General features: G+C 36.9%; 1 protein-coding gene across 1 annotated transcript in view; it reads right to left on the bottom strand.

The window, feature by feature from the left end:
* Nucleotides 1-20244, bottom strand: part of LOC139150189 (uncharacterized) — a 38062-nt gene that overhangs the window by 7388 nt on the left and 10430 nt on the right. Inside the window, exons 7-15 of the mRNA XM_070722399.1 lie at nt 13893-13957; nt 13514-13605; nt 13176-13269; nt 11181-11346; nt 8705-8836; nt 7346-7475; nt 3789-3972; nt 3256-3498; nt 2117-2246 (exon numbers count right to left, since the gene is read on the bottom strand). Of these exons, the coding sequence (XP_070578500.1) occupies nt 2117-2246; nt 3256-3498; nt 3789-3972; nt 7346-7475; nt 8705-8836; nt 11181-11346; nt 13176-13269; nt 13514-13605; nt 13893-13957 (1236 nt within the window). The remainder of the gene's footprint in view (nt 1-2116; nt 2247-3255; nt 3499-3788; nt 3973-7345; nt 7476-8704; nt 8837-11180; nt 11347-13175; nt 13270-13513; nt 13606-13892; nt 13958-20244) is intronic.

Below are 20244 nucleotides of genomic sequence, written 5' to 3'. Positions count from 1 at the left end.
GTAAAAGAAGTTATTGACTCTATGAAAATGACGTTGATCACAAATGAGTATAAAACTCTAAAAAATATTACTTTTGCAATTTTTGTCAATTTTTACACATCTGAATGAAGTAATCTCTGTAATATTCCAACCAAATTTGAAAGTTATCTGAAAAGTGGTTGTAGAGAAAATGTTGACCAAAAATGAAGAAATAAGCCCAATAAAATACAAATCTGTAAATTTCACAACTTGCCACGACTGAATCAGATTATCCCAAGAAATCTACATATCACATTTGAAAGCCATCTATCTTCAAAGAAGTCCTACTCCTCTAAATGCTGCTTTATTCCACTGTCTCTGGCTCAGCTATGAGTGCGTGGGGGAACTTCTGGGACAGTGTCATTGTTGGGCAGGTGAAGTGGTCAAAATGCTCAATGTTGCAGCATTTGCTCTTTCTGGTGAATTCAAATTTCTAGTAGTGATGAAAAAGGACTATAGAGCTAAATGGGACAACTGCCATAGAGTTTTCTAGTTATTAAAAGAGGAATGTGAGTGAATAAATTCATACCTAGATATCATAATTCATGCCCTTATTGGTATTGGCTCGAGGGAAATATCAAAAGTTGATCATTTGCTGTATTTACAAACCTATAATGATACACTGTGTACACTGCAGTTGCATTCCAACCTGACAACATCTATTATTTTGACTGATGAGATATTTGTGATAGAAAAATGGACAACTTAGGGACAGCATAAGGAGAAGTATTCACCAATCATTGAAATTAATTCTGTTTTGAGGGTTTTAATAGATTCTGGGGCAAAAGTCTTACGGAAGATCACATAAAATAGCCTTTGGAAGATCTTGACAATGTTTCCAATGTACATACCAAAACTGCTCTTAACATAAAAACAAAAAAGGTTAAACAACAGATAATGACACATCAACTCTTGAGGGCGCTGTCATAAGCTAATTGTACAGTATTGTGAAAATGTCATCAGCTCTATATGATAAGGCTGCATTACCCTGTAATGAAAGGATTTGCTGATACAAGAGAGCTTGTTTGAATAGAACAATGGTGACACACTAAGACTGCATAGCTGAATCACATTTGCAGCAACATAAATTTCTCCCCAAAAGACAAATCTATTTAGACTAAACCCTGTGTTATGACCTACAAACGTGACCATTTTCCAATTTCGTAAGGTATGTTGAAATTAACCTAATATACAACAAAATGCTATCAATGAAATTCAATGTATGTTCCTGTGGTTAATGTTACTTATTGATATAATTTGCTGTTTTTATTAACTTTTTCCTTTAACCACTGCCTGTACCATGTAGAGAGCATGAGTTGAACACAGGTGAAGGGTAGTCTGTCATAATCATGACGCAGGTATGCCACACATTTGGGGCCGACTTGCAGCGATTTCGAAGCTGTTATCCAATTGGTTGGCAGAATCGTAACGTTATAATGAAATAATACAAATAAACTCCCTAAGTTGCTGTGAATATTGACAATCGACCAATCAGATATAACCTTGCAAACACGCTGCAAGTCAGCCGCACATTTGCCGCTTAATTCTCTGTCTCAATTTTTTATCAATAATCTATGATTTAAAGTAATTTTGTTTCCACAGATTAAGTAATGAATAAATCAATGTGACAAGCCTTCACCTGCAATTCAAAATTTATCTCCTCTTTAAAATATCTCAGCTAATATTTTACTGACTGGGTCAATCTACTTTAGTTTCAAAGCACTGTAAAACTTACAATTAAGTATTTGACCAAACATAATTCGTCATTTTAATGCTCTTAAGGTTCAATTTAAATATTAAATATTGAAATTTAAATATTATTCAGTTACTAGAGATCTTCTAGGTGAATTATAGGTAAAAGACAAATTTTGGATAAAGTTGTTGGTTTCAAAAAGTGTTGTCATGAAAACAACTTATCAACTGAAAAGAAATTTTCTTGCGTCCATTTATGACAGCAAACATTGCATTGCTCCTCAGGTCCACAAAAATCTTGATTGATGGAACAGGTTATTCACTGCAAGAGAAATTGGTGATTTATGTCTGACGGTAAAAACTGCACATCATTCAAGTGTATAAGTGTAGTGAGATACACACTTACATTTCCAAGTCTGTTTGTTGGTGTGTGCGATGACATGCCATTCTACAAGTGCATTCTTCGGTAGGTTTGCTACAACCACGTACGTCATGAGACCAGAACAGCCAGCACTGTCGTCATTATAACCACTCATCTGTAACATTAAAATGATTTCACAGTTCTAAAATGAGGCAAGTATGGCATGCATCATATCAAAGCACACAGATGATCATTTAAGTTCAGATTTCTGACATGAAGGAAAAGAATCTCTGGTTTGAGAAATTTCTAAGCATTTGATTGGGAATGGGCACATTACAGACGGAATAAAACCATGACTCTGACAGCATCATGTCTATCACCATGATTTCAAGTATGCTACAGGTTCTTTAGTCAGCAGGCTTACAGTACAGAATCTAACTATTTTTGTGGCAAAACACTAAGCAAATGTTATCATATTTTCAAAGTGGGAATTGATCATTTCATAAAATCAAATTTTAGGGAATTTTACAACAGCTGTATAGCTCGATACATTCTGAACGTAACAAATACAACAGTGAAACTGATGAATCTAATTAAGCACCAGTCCCTTCCTTTCAAAAATTACCTGTCATTTATCATTTTAATCTCTACATAATATTGGTCATATTTTCATTGAAATTGACAGAACTGAGCGTACATTTATCAATTTTATCACCAAAGCATAACTGCAAAGTTGGATTAAACCACTACAGATATAAGCATATTTTGTTGCTCCTTTCTTTAGATTTCGCAATGAGTAATGTTTGGTTTCAAAAATTCATGTTTAGACAATATTTACTGAAATTTTATTTCTCACAACAAAGGTTGTGACTAAACCATGTAAAAAGGTATTATGTAAATGCAATATAATTTCAAAATGTGCTGCTTAGCTAGGCAGCCCTCATATCTTAATTCCGGCCAAAACTTTGATATTAAATCCCTAGGTTAGTGGTTATGGTAGCTAATATGATTACTTGTATATAACCACTGGGACGTCTTCCTTACATTTTACAGGATAGTGGCTTCTTGTTTACTTTGAAATCCTGTTGTGACCTGTAACATTCCATTGAAATGCAACACAAATGACACTAATTCTCAGAGAGAGACTTTTAGAAAAGAGAGAGTTGACAAATGTTTCATCTCACCATTTCAGAGGATTCCAAGATGTACTGCCATTCTTGTTCAGCTATCGATATAAATCTGGAGTCAGTCACGTAGCATACAACTTGCATTGCAGACGACAAGTCCATGCCTGGGTGCATTGCTTTTATGATGCGCTGTGCATTTCTTGCAGATAACCTGGCTTGGGGACGAATACCGCCCTCTATGAGCTCCATGCTGGCAGGGCACAAACCAATCTGCCCAGCCACAAAGCAGACGTTGCCAATCTGAAACAAAAGCAAATTTTTGTGATAAATTTCTCAAAGATTTGTACTAATACTGGTTTAACAATTACGATATTCACGAGACTATTAAACATGACCTATTGTCTGAAGGAAACAAAAGACATAACATAGAAACTGAAATTGTTTTTGATTTCTTGCTTGACTTTGTAGCATATGACAAACACTTTGTACAAACTTGAACTTGAAATAACTGATTTACTGTCTGTCACTTTCATTTAAATTGACTTGTAAATAATCATGTGGTCAATAAATATGACAATTTGAGTTCTCACCTGGGTTGCCTGACTATACGGCCCAATATTGGAGGGAGCCCAGTGAGAGAGACTTTGTACATGCATAGTAGTCTTGGATAATGGCTGGTGGTCTGAGGTACTTGTTGATGGCAGTGGTGGCTTGTAAGCATAGCAGTCAATCTGTATTGCCCTGTCACTTGGCAGATCCACTTGTACGCACACTCTGTCGGAGGAATTCAACATTGAAGAATTGAATTTCTGATGATGGCATTCTTGCCAACTTCTATCAATGGGAAACGTGAGATGCCAACATTTATCATGTTAAAGGGAAACCTAAGTCCAGCGACTTTGACCGTTTATCCCTTCCAAAATCACCCTTGAGTAAAATGCAGCTCAAATTTGCAACATAATTGCACGCGCTGACGACTACGGCGCGACGAAAAGAGACGTTGAAGTAGACGACATTTATGGAAATGAGCCCGGAATTCCATGGGAGCGAAAGGGCTCATGGGAGAAGCGTGCGTGACGTCATCGGCGATACAGACGATTGTAGCTTGCAGCTGGAGGAGTACTGTGTACAATTCAGCGCGTTCGTAAGACAACTATGGAGAGTTTGGACAGCGATATTTCTGACATCGAGCATTACTTTTCCCTGACTGAAATCAAACCCTACGAATTTGAACCAAGATATGTAATATTATGGGAAAGCATCTCCACACATCGTTCATACCTTGGTTGTTTGCGTTTAGTGTATGATTCAGCGGAGGGAGTCACTGTGCTTGTACAGATCCCGAACTGGAATGGAGAGACTGAGTGACCCTGCGATCCTTTAACGCTACGTTTCTAAAACAGAATTTTCTGTATCAGTCGCTTAAAATTAATTTTTGGTTCGCGAATGATACGGAATGATTGACTGATTGTATGTGTTACCGTGTAGGCCTAAGTCGAGCTTGGCCAGATCTTTAAGGTTGCGAAATCTCCGATATGTATTGGAAAATATTTATTCGCGATTTGACAAATCTATTATAGTGTCGTCTATTTTTCGAAGCTGGTGTCGAACTTAGGAAGTCGGGCTTACTCAGATCTACAAAGTGATGAAATCGTCGATATAATGGATAATTTGCCCGTTTTTAAAAAAAATAGTATCGTCTTAAAGCTTGTTGTAAGGAATGTATTTCAAAAAACCAGCCCAAACTCCCGATGATTTCCGCTATGTCCTCTGTTTAAGTCCCGATCGCCAAATAAAAATGTTTACATATAGGATGTAATTTGTGCAAGGGCCTCCCGAGTCCCGATGATATCCGATCGGCCCTCTCGACGAAGTCCCGAGTGGACATTTATAGAAAAAAAATGCTTTACATGTAAAAAATGTATTTTGTGTATTAATAAATCTAACAATGTAAAACATACAGTATTGACTACCGGCCACGGATGCTATTTTTGAACTGAGAGTCGGACAGAGGTAGTCGGGTGGTCAGATCTGTTAGGTGGTGAAATCTCCGATACATATCGATATTTACCCACAATTTGACAAAGTATCGTCCAGTATCAGAGTTAAAGTCGTAAGTCGCCGATATTTATCTGATAAATATCCGTGATTTCGTAGACCCGGCGTGCCAATACCACACAGTGCAAGTAAATCTAGGATCGTCTGGTATCGATATTAGCCTAGGAGTCCCGGCGCAATTGATATTTATCGGGTAAATATAATATCGGCGATTTCTCAGACCCGGCGTGCCGAGACACAGCAGGCAAGAAGTCATTGCAGTATCTTGTAATCAATATTACCAGGTATAGTCCCTAAATTGCCTATATTTATTGGTTATATATATCGGAGATTTGGCAGACCCGGGATGTCAAGATAAGAGACGCTTTGTGTAGTTTCGTCTTCGGATTTTAGAGTCCCGAAATCGCCAACATTAATATTTGTCTGTCAAACCGGCGATAGTAGGCTGACTCAGTATGTCAAGATATTAACTACATTGTGTAGTATCGTCTTGTATCTGTATGAGAATCCCGAAATCCCTTATAAAACAATCATCCTGAAAGAAGTAGAAAATAACGTTGTATCTTTTACAGATTTTAAAACTTGCCCGACTTTCTTTAGCTACTGACTGTCTTTGAAAAAGCTGTTCTGTGGGAAGACGGTAAAAGCTGACTCCGTACATTTGTTCTTCCTTGAGTGATTTTTGCACTCAACTGAACAACAGTTAATTGTTTTTTTATGCTACTGAGCATTAAAGAGTCGTAACGTGCAGAACTACACTTCTGCAGTCATAGACTCCAATGCTTTGGTAGGCTGTCAGACACGTTCATGTATCGCCGTTGACGTCACGCACGCTCCTCCCATGAGCCCTTTCGCGCCCATGGGATTCCGAGCTCATTTCCATAAATGTCGTCTACTTCAACGTCTTTTTCGTCGCTCCGTAGTCGTCGGCGAGTGCAATTATGTTGCAAATTTGAGCTGCATTTTATTCAAGGGTGATTTTGGAAGGGATAAACGGTCAAAGTCGCTGGACTTACGTTTCCCTTTAACAACACACAATTACAGCCCTGAAAATGCCACTTCTCTGTATCTAAAATATTACTTTTTCGACCTAAGTCAGTCATAAGTGTCTGAAGGCTGTCTACCGTAATTTCAATATGGCAGATTGCTACAGTTAAAACACGCGTGACTACAGAAGTTGAAGTTAATTTATGCAGAAATTTTGTACCAGATATGCCTAAAAAGTTGAAAAGACGCACATGTTTAATCTTAGCTACATTGCCATGAAATTATATTAGTGCTAAAAGTATTTATTAGATCACTATCTCAAATTTTTGCTGCAGTGAGAAGTCGAATTTTTACCCACAATAGCATTTTAATCTCATGTATTTGCCCTCTTTATAATGCAAAAGACAAAGCCATTTAAGGTGGTGAAAATTGCAAGATTAACCCTTTGACCTCAGCTCGGAATAAATGTCCGTATGACATCATAGGTCATCAAGGGGGTCAGGGTGCAAAGGGTTAAACTGAAGATATGACATTTATAGCATTGGAAAGGGCTGACAAGATAATCCCTTGTCTTTACGCAAAGAGGATCATTACCGCAGGATAGTTCAGGGAAATCTTCTTCGCTCTAAATGCTTAATGCCACTTTATACTCTAATCTCTTCTTTTTGCCAGTCATGTAAATTTTGCCATCTCAAATCTTATTTTTTATGAATGTTAAATGAACTTTACAAAGTCAATTGGCATGAAGTACTGGGATTTTGTACTCAGGCTTAAAATACTGGCAACAATAATGATAATTACACATCATTTTTATGGGGCGGATAAAGAAAAACCTTCAATTGTCAATTACCCGGTAGATTTAGGCCCAGTCACTTTTAATCTTCTTTCTCATTCAAGGACATACAAGATATAGGTGACCTGGAGCAGTTTTTTTTCTGTGAATTTTTGAGGAAAATCAAAGTATTCTTGCATCTTTCTGACAAAACTTGGAAAGCCTGGTCAGGATAAAGGTATACTATTGGCAAGACCTCCCCTCATGAGTTCATTGAACTCTACATATCTAGCACTGCATTCAAAAAAGACAGAAATAAGGAACACTGACCTTGCTGGCGGATTGAGAGAAAAGTACTGGCAGTAGGCTGAGTTGATGGCTTTGAACTCAGACATGTCTTTTATGTACAAATGGACCAGAAATATATCAGACATGTCCATTCCGTGCTTCTCTAGCGTTACTGCAACAAGAAAATACACAAAATGTCACTAGCCATTGATGCTAGAGCTCAAATTTTTACCTATCTTTATACAGTATTTGCTTCATTGAAGTAGCCATATGTATGCAATATTGGGCAAAAGACCATGACAGCTATTTTCAGTCATTGTCTTCTAGAAATGCATGTGCCTCCTATACAATGTTCCTACAATGTTAATACACAAAAAAAAGGAGGGTTGTCATTGACTTTTTTGAACAGTGCCCTCTATTGACCTCAAAATACAGGTTTTGCAGGATGTGGAAGATCTATACAATTTTATGTACAAACATGAGCATACATTCAGTGTACTGGGGAGTGATATGAAATGTTTGTTCAAGTCAAAAAGTCACTATGCTTGCATTTCCTCTTGGACATAAGGAAATTGCATGACATAATGTATGAGGCGAAGCCGTGTACATTATGGGATGCAAAGTTTGCTTGAGTCCATTATTGCTGGGAAGGGGTACTTTATTGCTACAATTACAAAGTTTTGACAGTGCGAGGGAATTTGTAGATGTAGAAAACATCTGGGGCCACAATGCTGGATAATTGGATACATTATCAGTAATTTGTAGGGGGATGACCAAGGGACGTCACAAAATGGTCTGGTATCGATAAAGCTGTAATATAGTACATTATAATTTGATTGGTTTTGATACAATTTAACCCTTTGAGCACCAAAGTATATTTTGTCGCCTTTATAAAATGTACCCAGCCCATGTTTTTTCAGATTTTTGCCAAAATGTTGATAAAAAACTGTAGCCAATGAAATTTTATGTCCATTTGATCCAAAATTATCAAAAAAATTACAGAAAAATTCATAAAAAGTAGTAAAATATTGCACTCAAATTTCGATGGGAAAAAAATTACAGCACTCAAAGGGTTAGGTTATAAAAAGTAATAACACCACCATAATAATACCTGGATAAAGGTTGAAGAGGTTAAGGATTAGACTGCATTATCATAAATGTAATATATAATTTCAGGATACCAGTTGGTATATATGTATTTGACAAGTCATCAATAAACTGACAGTACTGACAGACAACTGCTAATTAAATTGGTAAATTCCACATGCAAAATTCTGATCTTTTTATACCAGAACAGGTTCACCTCACTGTGTTGTGGTATAGAATCCGCAATGTCCTCAGGGGTGTACAAACATTTAGATGTCAACATGATAGCTGAAGGGTTAAAACTAGGGCACTCACCTTTGAGTTGCTCCATTGCTGTTTTTGTGATCTCTTTTACATCTTGTGTCTTTCCTTCCCCTGCTGGGCTGACCCCTGACATACACAGGTAACCATGACTACTACTTTCACAAACCAGTCTCTGAACAAAAGCTAAAATGATAAACACGAATTAATATCAGAGGAGACTCATTTACCGTTTCATAGCTCATAGTAAACCCAAGAGTAGAGATATTCTACTTTTGATATTATAGTAGTTAAATTTTGTATGCTCACTAATTCTGATTCTTCTTGCTAAGATTGAATGAAAAAGACCACTTTTTTCTGCTAATTTGCATATTTATTCTATATTTTCCCTATTCCTTTGAACAAAATACCAGCTTTCAAGAAGAATTTCAAAACCAATATAGGTTATATATGTGAAGCAATTCTCACGGTTTTTTTTGTGGACAGACATATAAAGAGACACATCAAAATGTACACATAAAGACAATTCGTATTATGAATACTGACTGATTGAAATTGTTCCTACACGTATTTTTACTTTATCACAGAAGGTAAAAAAATATTGACAAAAAAGTGATATTGAGGCTGTGTGAGATCATGTTATGAAACAAAAACAAGTATTATGTCATTCTGTATTGAGTTCAATGGGATATTGATTATGTAATTTTTGAAAATCTATTTTTGATGAAAACATGACAAGACAGGAACAAATGATAAATTTTGATATCATTATTTATTCAATAACAATTAACTCAGAGAAAAGTCATCGTTGATGACACAGTCCCCACTTGTTAATGGGTACTTTGATTACAGGTCCTCAGAGAGGATAGAGTCCTCTTCATTAGGTCTGTGATAAAAATACTTTTGAATAAATTCGCTTGATACATGTGTGAGTTGTAGTTCAGGACATGGAAAAATAGTAATAAATGGCCACACGGTGGCCATATTGGATCGTATCACAAAACAAATAAATGTGCATATGTATGACATAGGTCAATGTCCTTGTAGCAAATTTGATTAAAATTGGTTGAGATATGCCTGAGTTACGGCTTGTACATGAAAAAAACATAACAAAATGGCCGCACAGCAGCCATATTGGATCGTATTACAAAACAAATTAATGTGCATATGTATGACATTGGTCAATCTCCTTGTACCAACTTTGAATAAATTCACTTGATACATGTCTGAGTTATGGTTCTGGACATGAAAAAATGTAATAAAATGGCCACACGGCGGCCATATTGGATCGTATCACAAAAAAATCAATGTGCATGTGCATGACATAGGTCAATATCCTTGTACCAAGTTTGAATAAAATCGGTTGAGTTATGCCTGAGTTATGGCTCTGTACATGAAAAAATCGTAACAAAATGGCCGCAGAGCGGCCATATTGGATCGTATCACAAAACAAATTGATGTGTATAGCTATGACATTGGTCAATGTCCTTGTACCAACTTTGAATAAAATCTGTTGAAACATGCCTGAGTATGGCTCTGTACATGAAAAAATCGTAACAAAATGGCTGCACGGCGGCCATATTGGATCGTATCACAAAAAAAATTGACGTGCATATCTATGACATTGGTCAATGTCCTTGTACCAACTTTGAATAAAATCAGTTGAAACATGCCTGAGTTATGGCTCTGTACATGAAAAAATCGTAATAAAATGGCCGCCTGGCAGCCATATTGAATTACATTACGTAACAAATCAACGTGAATATGCATGACATAGGTCAATGTCCTTATACAAAGTTTGAATAAAATAGGTTGAGATATGCCTGAGTTATGGCTCTGTACATGAAAAAATCGTAACAAAATGGCCGCAGAGCGGCCATATTGGATCGTATCACAAAACAAATTGATGTGTATAGCTATGACATTGGTCAATGTCCTTGTACCAACTTTGAATAAAATCTGTTGAAACATGCCTGAGTAATGGCTCTGTACATGAAAAAATCGTAACAAAATGGCTGCACGGCGGCCATATTGGATCGTATCACAAAAAAAATTGACGTGCATATCTATGACATTGGTCAATGTCCTTGTACCAACTTTGAATAAAATCAGTTGAAACATGCCTGAGTTATGGCTCTGTACATGAAAAAATCGTAATAAAATGGCCGCCTGGCAGCCATATTGGATCGCATTACAAAACAAATCGACGTGCATCTGTATGACATATGAAGTAATCCTTGTACCAAGTTTGAATGAAATCGCTCCAGGCATCTCTGAGATATCTGCGTGAACGGACGGACGCACGGACGGACGGACGGACGGACGCACGCACGGACGCACGCACGGACATGACCAAACCTATAAGTCCCCCCGGACGGTGTCCGTGGGGACTAAAAACACACCAAAAGGATAATGTCAACAAGTACTTGCCAACAACTTATTTAGAGCAGGTGCAATTTCCAAATCATATTTGTGGAAAGCCATCATGATTAATTACTACAATTAATAAAACATTAAACCATGCACAGACCTCGCCTTTGATGTTCTTTTACTTTGCAAAACAGCGTTCTCAGTGGGACATTACTGGACTCAATCTGTTGTGGCATTTCCATTTGACCAAACAGATCTCTCAGCAATGTGCTGCTTCTTTTCATTGGTAAATCCAGTATTGCATCTCTCATGTTTTGACTCTGATCCTGATGAGAAAAATAAAACTTGATGTTAAGGCCCTAGGGACAGACATTTGGACTATCAAAATTTTACAACATTTTTTGGTCTGCCACTTGTTGGGGGCTAATTTTGAAGCTGGAGGAGTAAATAGTTTTCACTGGCTTATTTTTGTTAATGAAAAATTTCGTTTTTTTCCCATGGAGTTAACATATGGGGATGCGGCGGCCATTTTGAATTTTGAGTATCAGTAAATATTGAGCTCCCTGTAATTTGCTTCTGTAGTACAAAATATTGCACATTGTTCCATAAGTTTCCTTATGGTAATCTGTGCTCATTTCAATTAGCTGGATGAATAACGCAGTGTTTTAACACCTTTCTGTTCATAGAAGTCTAATTTTCGATATGTTTTCTATTTTATACTTATGAAGTGAATACATTATTTCTCTAAACTGTTTCTCTCTGCTCTGAAACTACATGTCAACATTGTACACTATCTAAGAGTTAGCCGAATTTAGTAGTATGAAAGGAGTGGTAAGAGAAAGCCCTGTGTCTAAAGTCTCCCTGTGACTGGTAAAAATCAACAGCAGTATCTCATATGTACATGCAAAAGTAAGCCTCCCTGCGGAACAGAATGTATATAAGTGACAAAAAACCTTTGATTAATTTTCACTAGCTCTGCAGTTGAACACTTATCCAAATCTTCAGAACATGTGAAGCATGTTGCAGTTTGGATTGTAAATCCAGAATATGAAAATCTCAACGCAAGATTCGGTGTCTTACACACACACACACACACACACACACACACACACACACACACAATGATGCATAGCCACTATCACATAAAGGTGACATATCCCCTTTGGGCAATTACAGCATGCCTTTTTAGGGGACTCTTCGTGCAAGCTGCTGATATTTATGTGCAAAGAACAGTCTGCATCCGGATTTTAGGACTCTGTTTAAATTAAGCTGTCTAAGTTGTGCTGATGACAGTAGTTTGCAACTAAATATAACACCGTGTGCACCATATTGGCTATTGCATACTATATTCAGACTAAGTGTGTCATTTTGCATTGCAGTGTTTGTTAGTGCTGGTAGTCATATCCCTGCACACATTATAATTTTTGTAATAACACTGCCAGAACCAATCAGATGTAACATTGTGCAATTTTTAGTGCTGTGTGTCATTCTCAACATTTAGTTCAATTTTTGTATCATTTATCATTCTTGCAATTTAACCCTTTGAACCCTGACCCCCTGGTGACCAATGACATCATGCGGACATTTTTGTCCGAGCCGGATTCAAAGGGTTAAGAAAATTCACATTACAAATTTTGGAAAAATATTTACTTTGGCATATCAAAATCATAAAGCAGTGATGCCATATGTTGAATATTCATGTGGTGCTAAATGTTTGTTGAATAACAAAGTGGCTTTAAACGGGAAATTACAGGGCTGTGGGCACACAATAGGGCTTTTTTACATTTCCATAGATATACGATAATCCCGCTTTTATAAGGGAAGTTCCTGTTTAAAATCATGCAGGCTAACAAACTCAATTCCTGTAACCTACATGTATCTGTGAACAACATTGTCATTTTCTTTCATGAATTTTAATTTACATCTTCTCTTTCTACAAACGATTTCTCAGACAAAGTTACATGTAATTGTAAAACTAAATCAAATGTTTCATCAGCCGGTCTACTGTTATATTATACAAAATGAACACCCAAGAAAGTTTGAAAAATATTGATAACTAACCAACGGCTTTAACCTTTTGTCTAAAGAATCAAACTTATGGAAAGAAGGCCACATCTCCATGGCATAAATGATCTTACTTCTCCTCAAAACTTACCAAAGGTTTGTCTTCTAAATTGATATTTTTCAGTTTCAGGTATGCCACTGGTGTGACTGGGTTGTCTGAGTGAAGCACCTTCTCAGATTCATACCTGTGAGGAAAGAACCAACAAACAACCAACCAACCCATGAAAGCACACTCTTTTATGTCATGTATCCTGTCACTAATCAATCAGTATTTTGTCAAAATTTTGATGGAAAAATCATGTGGATGAAATCACATTTATTTCTGTAAACTACAAAGATAAAGGAACACACAAACACACACACACTCTTACACTTTATTAAAATATTAATTAATGAACAAAACAACAGCAGATCAGATGTTACACTTACAGTACAATTTTCTTCTTAAACAATGGACAATCTAGAGTGAATGTCTCATATTCTCCGCCTTCACCACACACATTCAAACCATACTTCAGTTTCTGGAAGAACAAAGTTGTTCCAAAGATGATAAACCTACACACGTGATAACATTGTTGGATTCTGAAATCCAACTACAATACTACATTTACTTTGTTGGGACTAATTGTTGAATATTTAATTTTTGTTTTAAGTTAATATAATCAACTGGATTGTGTTGTTAATGCGTGTCTGTAAAATGTTTACATGTAGTGTCACAGTTTGATCACCATTGTTATGAACTATACACTATCATTACTTCTATCATTGCTCCCGTTTTTTGTCACAGTTGCAATAGAGAGATATTTACCATTTCAACCATGTGAGGATAGATTTCTTCAATGGATTTACCAAGATGCTTCGATGGCTCCAATCCTGTGTGAAACATAGAGTAGACAATGCCACACACTATTTTTGACAGCATGAAAATATCTATTAGTGCAAGATATGGGGCAGATTAGTATTAATTTATGCAAATTATATTAATGAGCATTGTTTCGGTATTTAAATTTTATGCTAATGATTCTTTATCAATGTGAAATATTCATCTGCCCCGAATTGTGCATTGTATAGAAAATATTACCATAAACTATGCAACCAAAGAAGATATTACTTAGTACAGCAAGATGTGTGAGAGCTCTCCCTAGAGATTAAATTTTGTACATACTGTCCGTCAAGACAAGTCATTAATTTTTGGTTTTGAGTTGTTGTTTTTCTGTAACAGGATATATAGTCATGGAAAATTGATATTGAAACAGATTTCTCCAATTTTTTCTATTTTTTCCCCTAGAAAGAGATTGCCCACACCTACCAATAAACAAGTCATCATTGATGACACAGTCCCCACTTGTTAATGGGTACTTTGATTACAGGTCCTCAGAGAGGATAGAGTCCTCTTCAGTAGGTCTGTGATAAAAATACTTTGATACAGATGGCTCTCAATGGCCAAGAATGAGTTCCATGGTGATGCAAACATATAACCCATGTAGGCCACTATCCTAAAGGTCATTAAATGAGTCAACTGGGAATTAGTTGACAGGATGTTGCAAAACATTTTTTCATACTATCCTAACACTAACGATTATCACTATCAAGTTTTATCAAATTTGACGTTTATTTGTGGATATATCACTCTAATTATGAAAGTTCATTACATATGCAATTACAAATTAATTTAAATGACACTGATAAATGTCTTTATCACTGTTAAAGCAATGTGAGCTTAACATCTGTGCAGTATTTCTTGACATATCAGCCTAATTATGAAACTTCAATAATTGACATGATACTGCTACATGAAGTGAAACAAATTGACGAGCATGTATGAAATAGGTCAATGTCCTTGTACCAACTTTGAATAATACTGGTGGAAATATGTCTGAGTTATGGCTCAGGACATGAGAAAATCGTAACAAAATCGCCGCCACACAGCGATATTTGATCTTACTGTTTAAAAAATCAACACATATATGTATGACATAAGTCAATGTCCAGGTACAAACTTTGAATAAAATCAATTGAGACTTGCCAGAGTTATGGCTCTCGACATGAAAAAATCTATAACAAAATTGCCACCATGTGGCCATATCTGACCATATCGAGAAACAAATCGATGTACATATTTATACTATAAGTCAATGTCCTTGTACCAACTGTGAATAATTTGCTTGATACATGTCTGAGTTATGGTTCAGGACATGGAAAATCATAAAAAAATGGCCACACGGCGGCATATTGGATCGTATCACAAAACAAATCAATCTACATATGTATAACATAGGTCAATGTCCTTGTATCAACTTTGAATAAAATCAGTAGATATATGCCCGAATTATGACTCTGTACACTAAAAAATCGTAACAAAATGGCCACACAGTAGCCATATTGGATCATATTACAAACAAATTGACGTGCATATCAATGTCCTTGTACCAACTTTGAATAAAATCGGTCGAAACATGTCTGAGTTATGGCGCTGTACATGCAAAAAATCGCAATAAAATGGCCGCCTTGCGGCCATATTGGATCGTATCACAAAACAAATTGACGTGCATATCTATGACATTTATCATGTCCCTGTACCAACTTTGAATAAAATCGGTCGAAACATGTCTGAGTTATGGCTCTGTACATGAAAAATCGTAATAAAATGGCTGCCTGGCGGCCATATTGGATTATAGCAGAAAACAAATCGACATGCATCTGTATGACATATGAAGTAATCCTTGTACCAAGTTTGAATGAAATCGCTCCAGGTGTTATGTAGGTCATTTACCCCACACTCATCATGACTTGAATTCAATTAGTCATGTTTGGAATGTTCTGGAAAGTTGATTAGTTGTGTAAGGGAGATAATTTTAGAACAGTAATTAGCATGTCAATAAAAGTTCTAGATTGTTCTTATATGCCTTTATAAAAGGGACGTGCACAGCTTCCAGTCAGACTTTTGGGATCGTGTCTCTTGTGTGTTACTAAACTCCAGCAGTAGTCATTCTCAAGACTTTTCAAGACCTTCACTGCCAACGCTGGATTTATACTGTGGACTTTGTGCAGCTTCAAGCCTGCAAGCCAAAGGACTGTTCATTCATCCAACTGACTGTTACAACTCTGAGACTGGAGCTTTGCCGTCCCAGCTGAGATAAGTAGTCTGTACACTTTTAAAGCTTGTACTCTATCCCTGACTTAGCAATTAGTTTTATTTTCGTAATAAATTTTGTTTAAACGTTAACTGCTGAGTTCACCCTTTTGTTCGTTTTCTCTGCACGTAACATTTTGCGGGTAACAAATTGGGGGCTTGTCCGGGATACGAACATTTTGAGCCGTTTGACAACATTTTGACAGCCTTTTCAAAACTACTGTATACTGTGAACTCAGCGAAATTCAATCATGGCGGAATTTAAACCAGACGAATTTATGGATGACCTTGATCAGGACACATTTAATTCCCTCAGAAAAGACAACCTCATAGCACTGGCAAATTTCCTTAAAGTAGATGTCAAAAGATCTATGCGCAAGCGAGAAATACAGTTCAAGATTGCAAAACATTTAGTTAATGCAGGCCATTTTGAGGAGTCTGCCTTAAAAGATTATGAACCTGAGTCTTCCTTTGAACTCAGAAAATTAGAGTTAGAAATACAGGCAGATTTGGCACGTGAAAAGTTAGCAATGGAGAAAGACAGAAAGAAAAAGAATTACAAATGAAAGAAAAAGAATTACAAATGGAAAAAGAGAGACAGGCATTAGAAAAGGAAAAATACAAATGCAGTTAGAAATGGAAGAAAGACAGAAAGAAAAAGAATTGCGATTAGAAGAACAGCGATTGCAGGTAGAAATAAAACGTTTAGAGCTTGGACAGTCAGGAAAATTCTTCCCTTCAGACAACTTTGACATCACTAAGCGTTTCAGGTTAGTTCCCCCTTTCCAAGAAAAGGATGTTGATAAATACTTCCTTCATTTTGAGAAAATTGCTCAGAGCCTGAATTGGCCTAAGGAGTCCTGGTCTATGCTTTTGCAGAGTGCTTTGGTGGGTAAAGCCAGAGAAATTTACATTCAATTGTCAGTAGAGCAGGCTTCAGATTATGATTCTGTGAAGGAATTAATTCTCAAGGGCTATGAGTTGGTGCCTGAAGCTTACCGTCAGAAATTTAGGGATTGTGAGAAGGTGAAGGATCAAACTTATGTTGAATTTGCTCGAACAAAAGAACAACTGTTTGATCGTTGGTGCTCTTCTGAAAAGGTCAGTCAGAATTATGACAAATTACGACAGCTTGTTTTGATTGAAGAATTTAAGAGGTGCATCCGGAGTGACATCAAGACGTTTATCAATGAACAAAAGGCAGATACATTGGAGGTTGCTGCACGTTTGGCCGATGATTATTCATTGACCCACAAATCTTCATTTCTCAGCAAACCATCCCAGTCCTTTTCATACAGAAACAATGCAGGTAAATTTAACTCCTCCTTTTCATCCAAGAATTTTTCAAAGGAGAGTAGGAAATCAAATGACAACAGTTCACAAAAGTCAAGTAACACTTCCACATCATCAGATCCCAAGTCTCAATCTCCTTCTGACAAACAGTTCGGTACACTTTCTTGTAATTATTGCAAGAAAGACGGCCATTTAATGTCAGAGTGTTTCAAATTGAAAAGAAAACGTGAAGGTCAAAGTGGTCAAAGTGGATCTAAGCCCACCGGCTTTATTTCTTCATCAACTCAATTAGAGTCTAATAATGTGTGCAACACATTTTCTGAGGTCAAACCCCTCTTATCCCCAATTAATGAGGTCAAGGTCAATTCTTCTCAAGATAGCATTATGGGTATTTCGAACCATTTATTCATGATGGTTTTTTTTTTTTTTTTTTTTTTTTTTTTTTTTTTTTTTTTTTTTTTTTTTTTTTTTTTTAAAAATATCACTTTCTAGTGATTTTTCTTCCGCTACCCCTGTCAAAATTTTAAGAGATACCGGGGCTTCCCAGTCTCTTTTGTTGGCAGATACCCTGCCGTTTTCTGAAAAGTATTTTCAGGTTCTAAAGTTCTTATTAGGGGGTAGATTGTAATGACTACATTCCTGTTCCTCTCCATAATGTCTATTTGTCTTCGGACTTTGTTTCTGGACCTGTGACTTTAGGTATTAGGCCTTTTTTGCCTTTTGAAGGGATTCACCTTCTTCTTGGAAACGACCTTGCTGGGGACAGGTCATTACTAATCCACTTGTGACTGATAATCCTACTTTAGATCAGGATCCAGAGCCAATTGAACAAGAGATACCCGATTTATTTCCTTCATGTGCTATTACTCGAGCCATGTCAAAGAAAACTTCCGAGAATCAAAATACTCTCAAAAATAATGTCACAGATGTTGACTTAAATGACACCTTTCTCAGTCAGGTGTTTGACACGGATCATTCCGTTATCCCTCGTGGATTTGAAACTTCCAGTAAAACTTCTGCTGACCAAAGTCAGACATTTTCTAGATCAAATCTCATTGCAGAACAACACAAAGACCCAGATATTTTGTCTTTGTTTGACAGGGTAGATGATGAAGGTAAAACTTCAGATAGCTCTGTTTCCTATTATACAAAATCTGGTATTCTCATGCGTAAATGGAGACCTCCAGACGTTTTGGTTGATGACGATTGGGCTATAAAACATCAAATTGTGGTTCCAAAGCCCTACCGTGCTGAAATATTGCGCCTGGCCCATGAAACTCCCTGGGCTGGTCACTTAGGAGTCAGGAAAACTTATCATAAAATTCTCAGTCACTTTTATTGGCCTAATCTCAGGCAGGATGTAGCACATTTCTGTAAAACTTGTCACACATGTCAAATGGTAGGAAAGCCAAATCAGACCATTCCAAAGGCCCCTTTACAGCCAATTCTGCATTTCAAGAACCATTTAGTAGGATACTAATAGACTGTGTTGGGCCCCTACCAAAAACAAGATCAGGAAATGAGTACATGCTGACAATAATGTGTACATCAACTCGGTTCCCAGAAGCCATACCACTGAGAAATATAAAGACAAAGACTATAGTGAAAGCTTTAGTCAAATTTTTCACTTTATTTGGCCTCCCTAAATGTGTCCAGTCCGATCAAGGCTCCAACTTTATGTCTGGAATTTTTCAACAAGTAATGGATCAGCTAGGCATTAAACAGTATAGGTCATCCGCCTATCATCCAGAAAGTCAGGGTGCCCTTGAGCGATTTCATCAAGCTTTGAAAAACATGATTAGGACCTACTGTTTTGATACAGAGAAGCAGTGGGATGAAGGAATTCATTTTTTGCTCTTTGCTGTTAGAGAGTCAATTCAGGAGTCTCTTGGTTTTAGCCCATTTGAGCTTGTATTTGGACATACAGTCCGTGGCCCACTTAAGCTCGTTAAAGAGAAATTCCTATCAGATGATGATGATTGTCTGAATATTTTGCAATATGTGTCAGATTTTCGTACAAAACTCTCTAAAGCATGTGAATTAGCCAGAGAAAATCTTGAGTCATCTCAGCAGTCAATGAAAACCAAATATGATAAAAGCACCTCAAAACGGAAGTTTGAACCGGGTCAAAAGGTTCTTGTTCTACTTCCGATTCCTGGCAAACCACTCCATGCTCGTTACTTTGGGCCATATCTAATTGATAAGAAATTGAGTGATTTAAATTACATCATAATAACACCTGACAGGCGAAAACAAAAACAGCTATGTCACATAAATATGCTTAAGCCATATTTGGATAGGGATAATCCTACTATAACTCAGCCTGTCAGTACCGTCAGTTCTGGCCATTATGAAGATAGTGATACTGAAACTGACTTGAGTGAAAATACTCTAAACTCAAAGCTGGGCTCGGTCAAGCTTCAGAACTCAGAAATCCTGGAGAAGCTGGAGTCTACAAAGTTGGCACACCTCCAGCCAGAACAACAACAACAGGTGAAAGAACTGCTCCACGAATATAAACACCTGTTTCAAGATGTTCCAACGAGGACAAACGTCATCTATCACGACGTTGATGTTGGGGACAGTAAGCCTGTAAAACAACATCCATACAGACTGAATCCAACAAAAACAAAATATCTCCAGGAAGAAGTCAAATACCTGCTGGACAATGACTTTATTGAACCCAGTAAAAGTAACTGGAGTTCGCCGTGCATACTTGTTCCCAAATCAGATC

The sequence above is a fragment of the Ptychodera flava genome, chromosome 14 (genome assembly GCF_041260155.1).
Source record: "Ptychodera flava strain L36383 chromosome 14, AS_Pfla_20210202, whole genome shotgun sequence".
Lineage (NCBI taxonomy): Eukaryota > Metazoa > Hemichordata > Enteropneusta > Ptychoderidae > Ptychodera > Ptychodera flava.
Note: the sequence above shows the minus strand (reverse complement) of the source record. Positions and strands in the feature narration are given on the sequence as shown.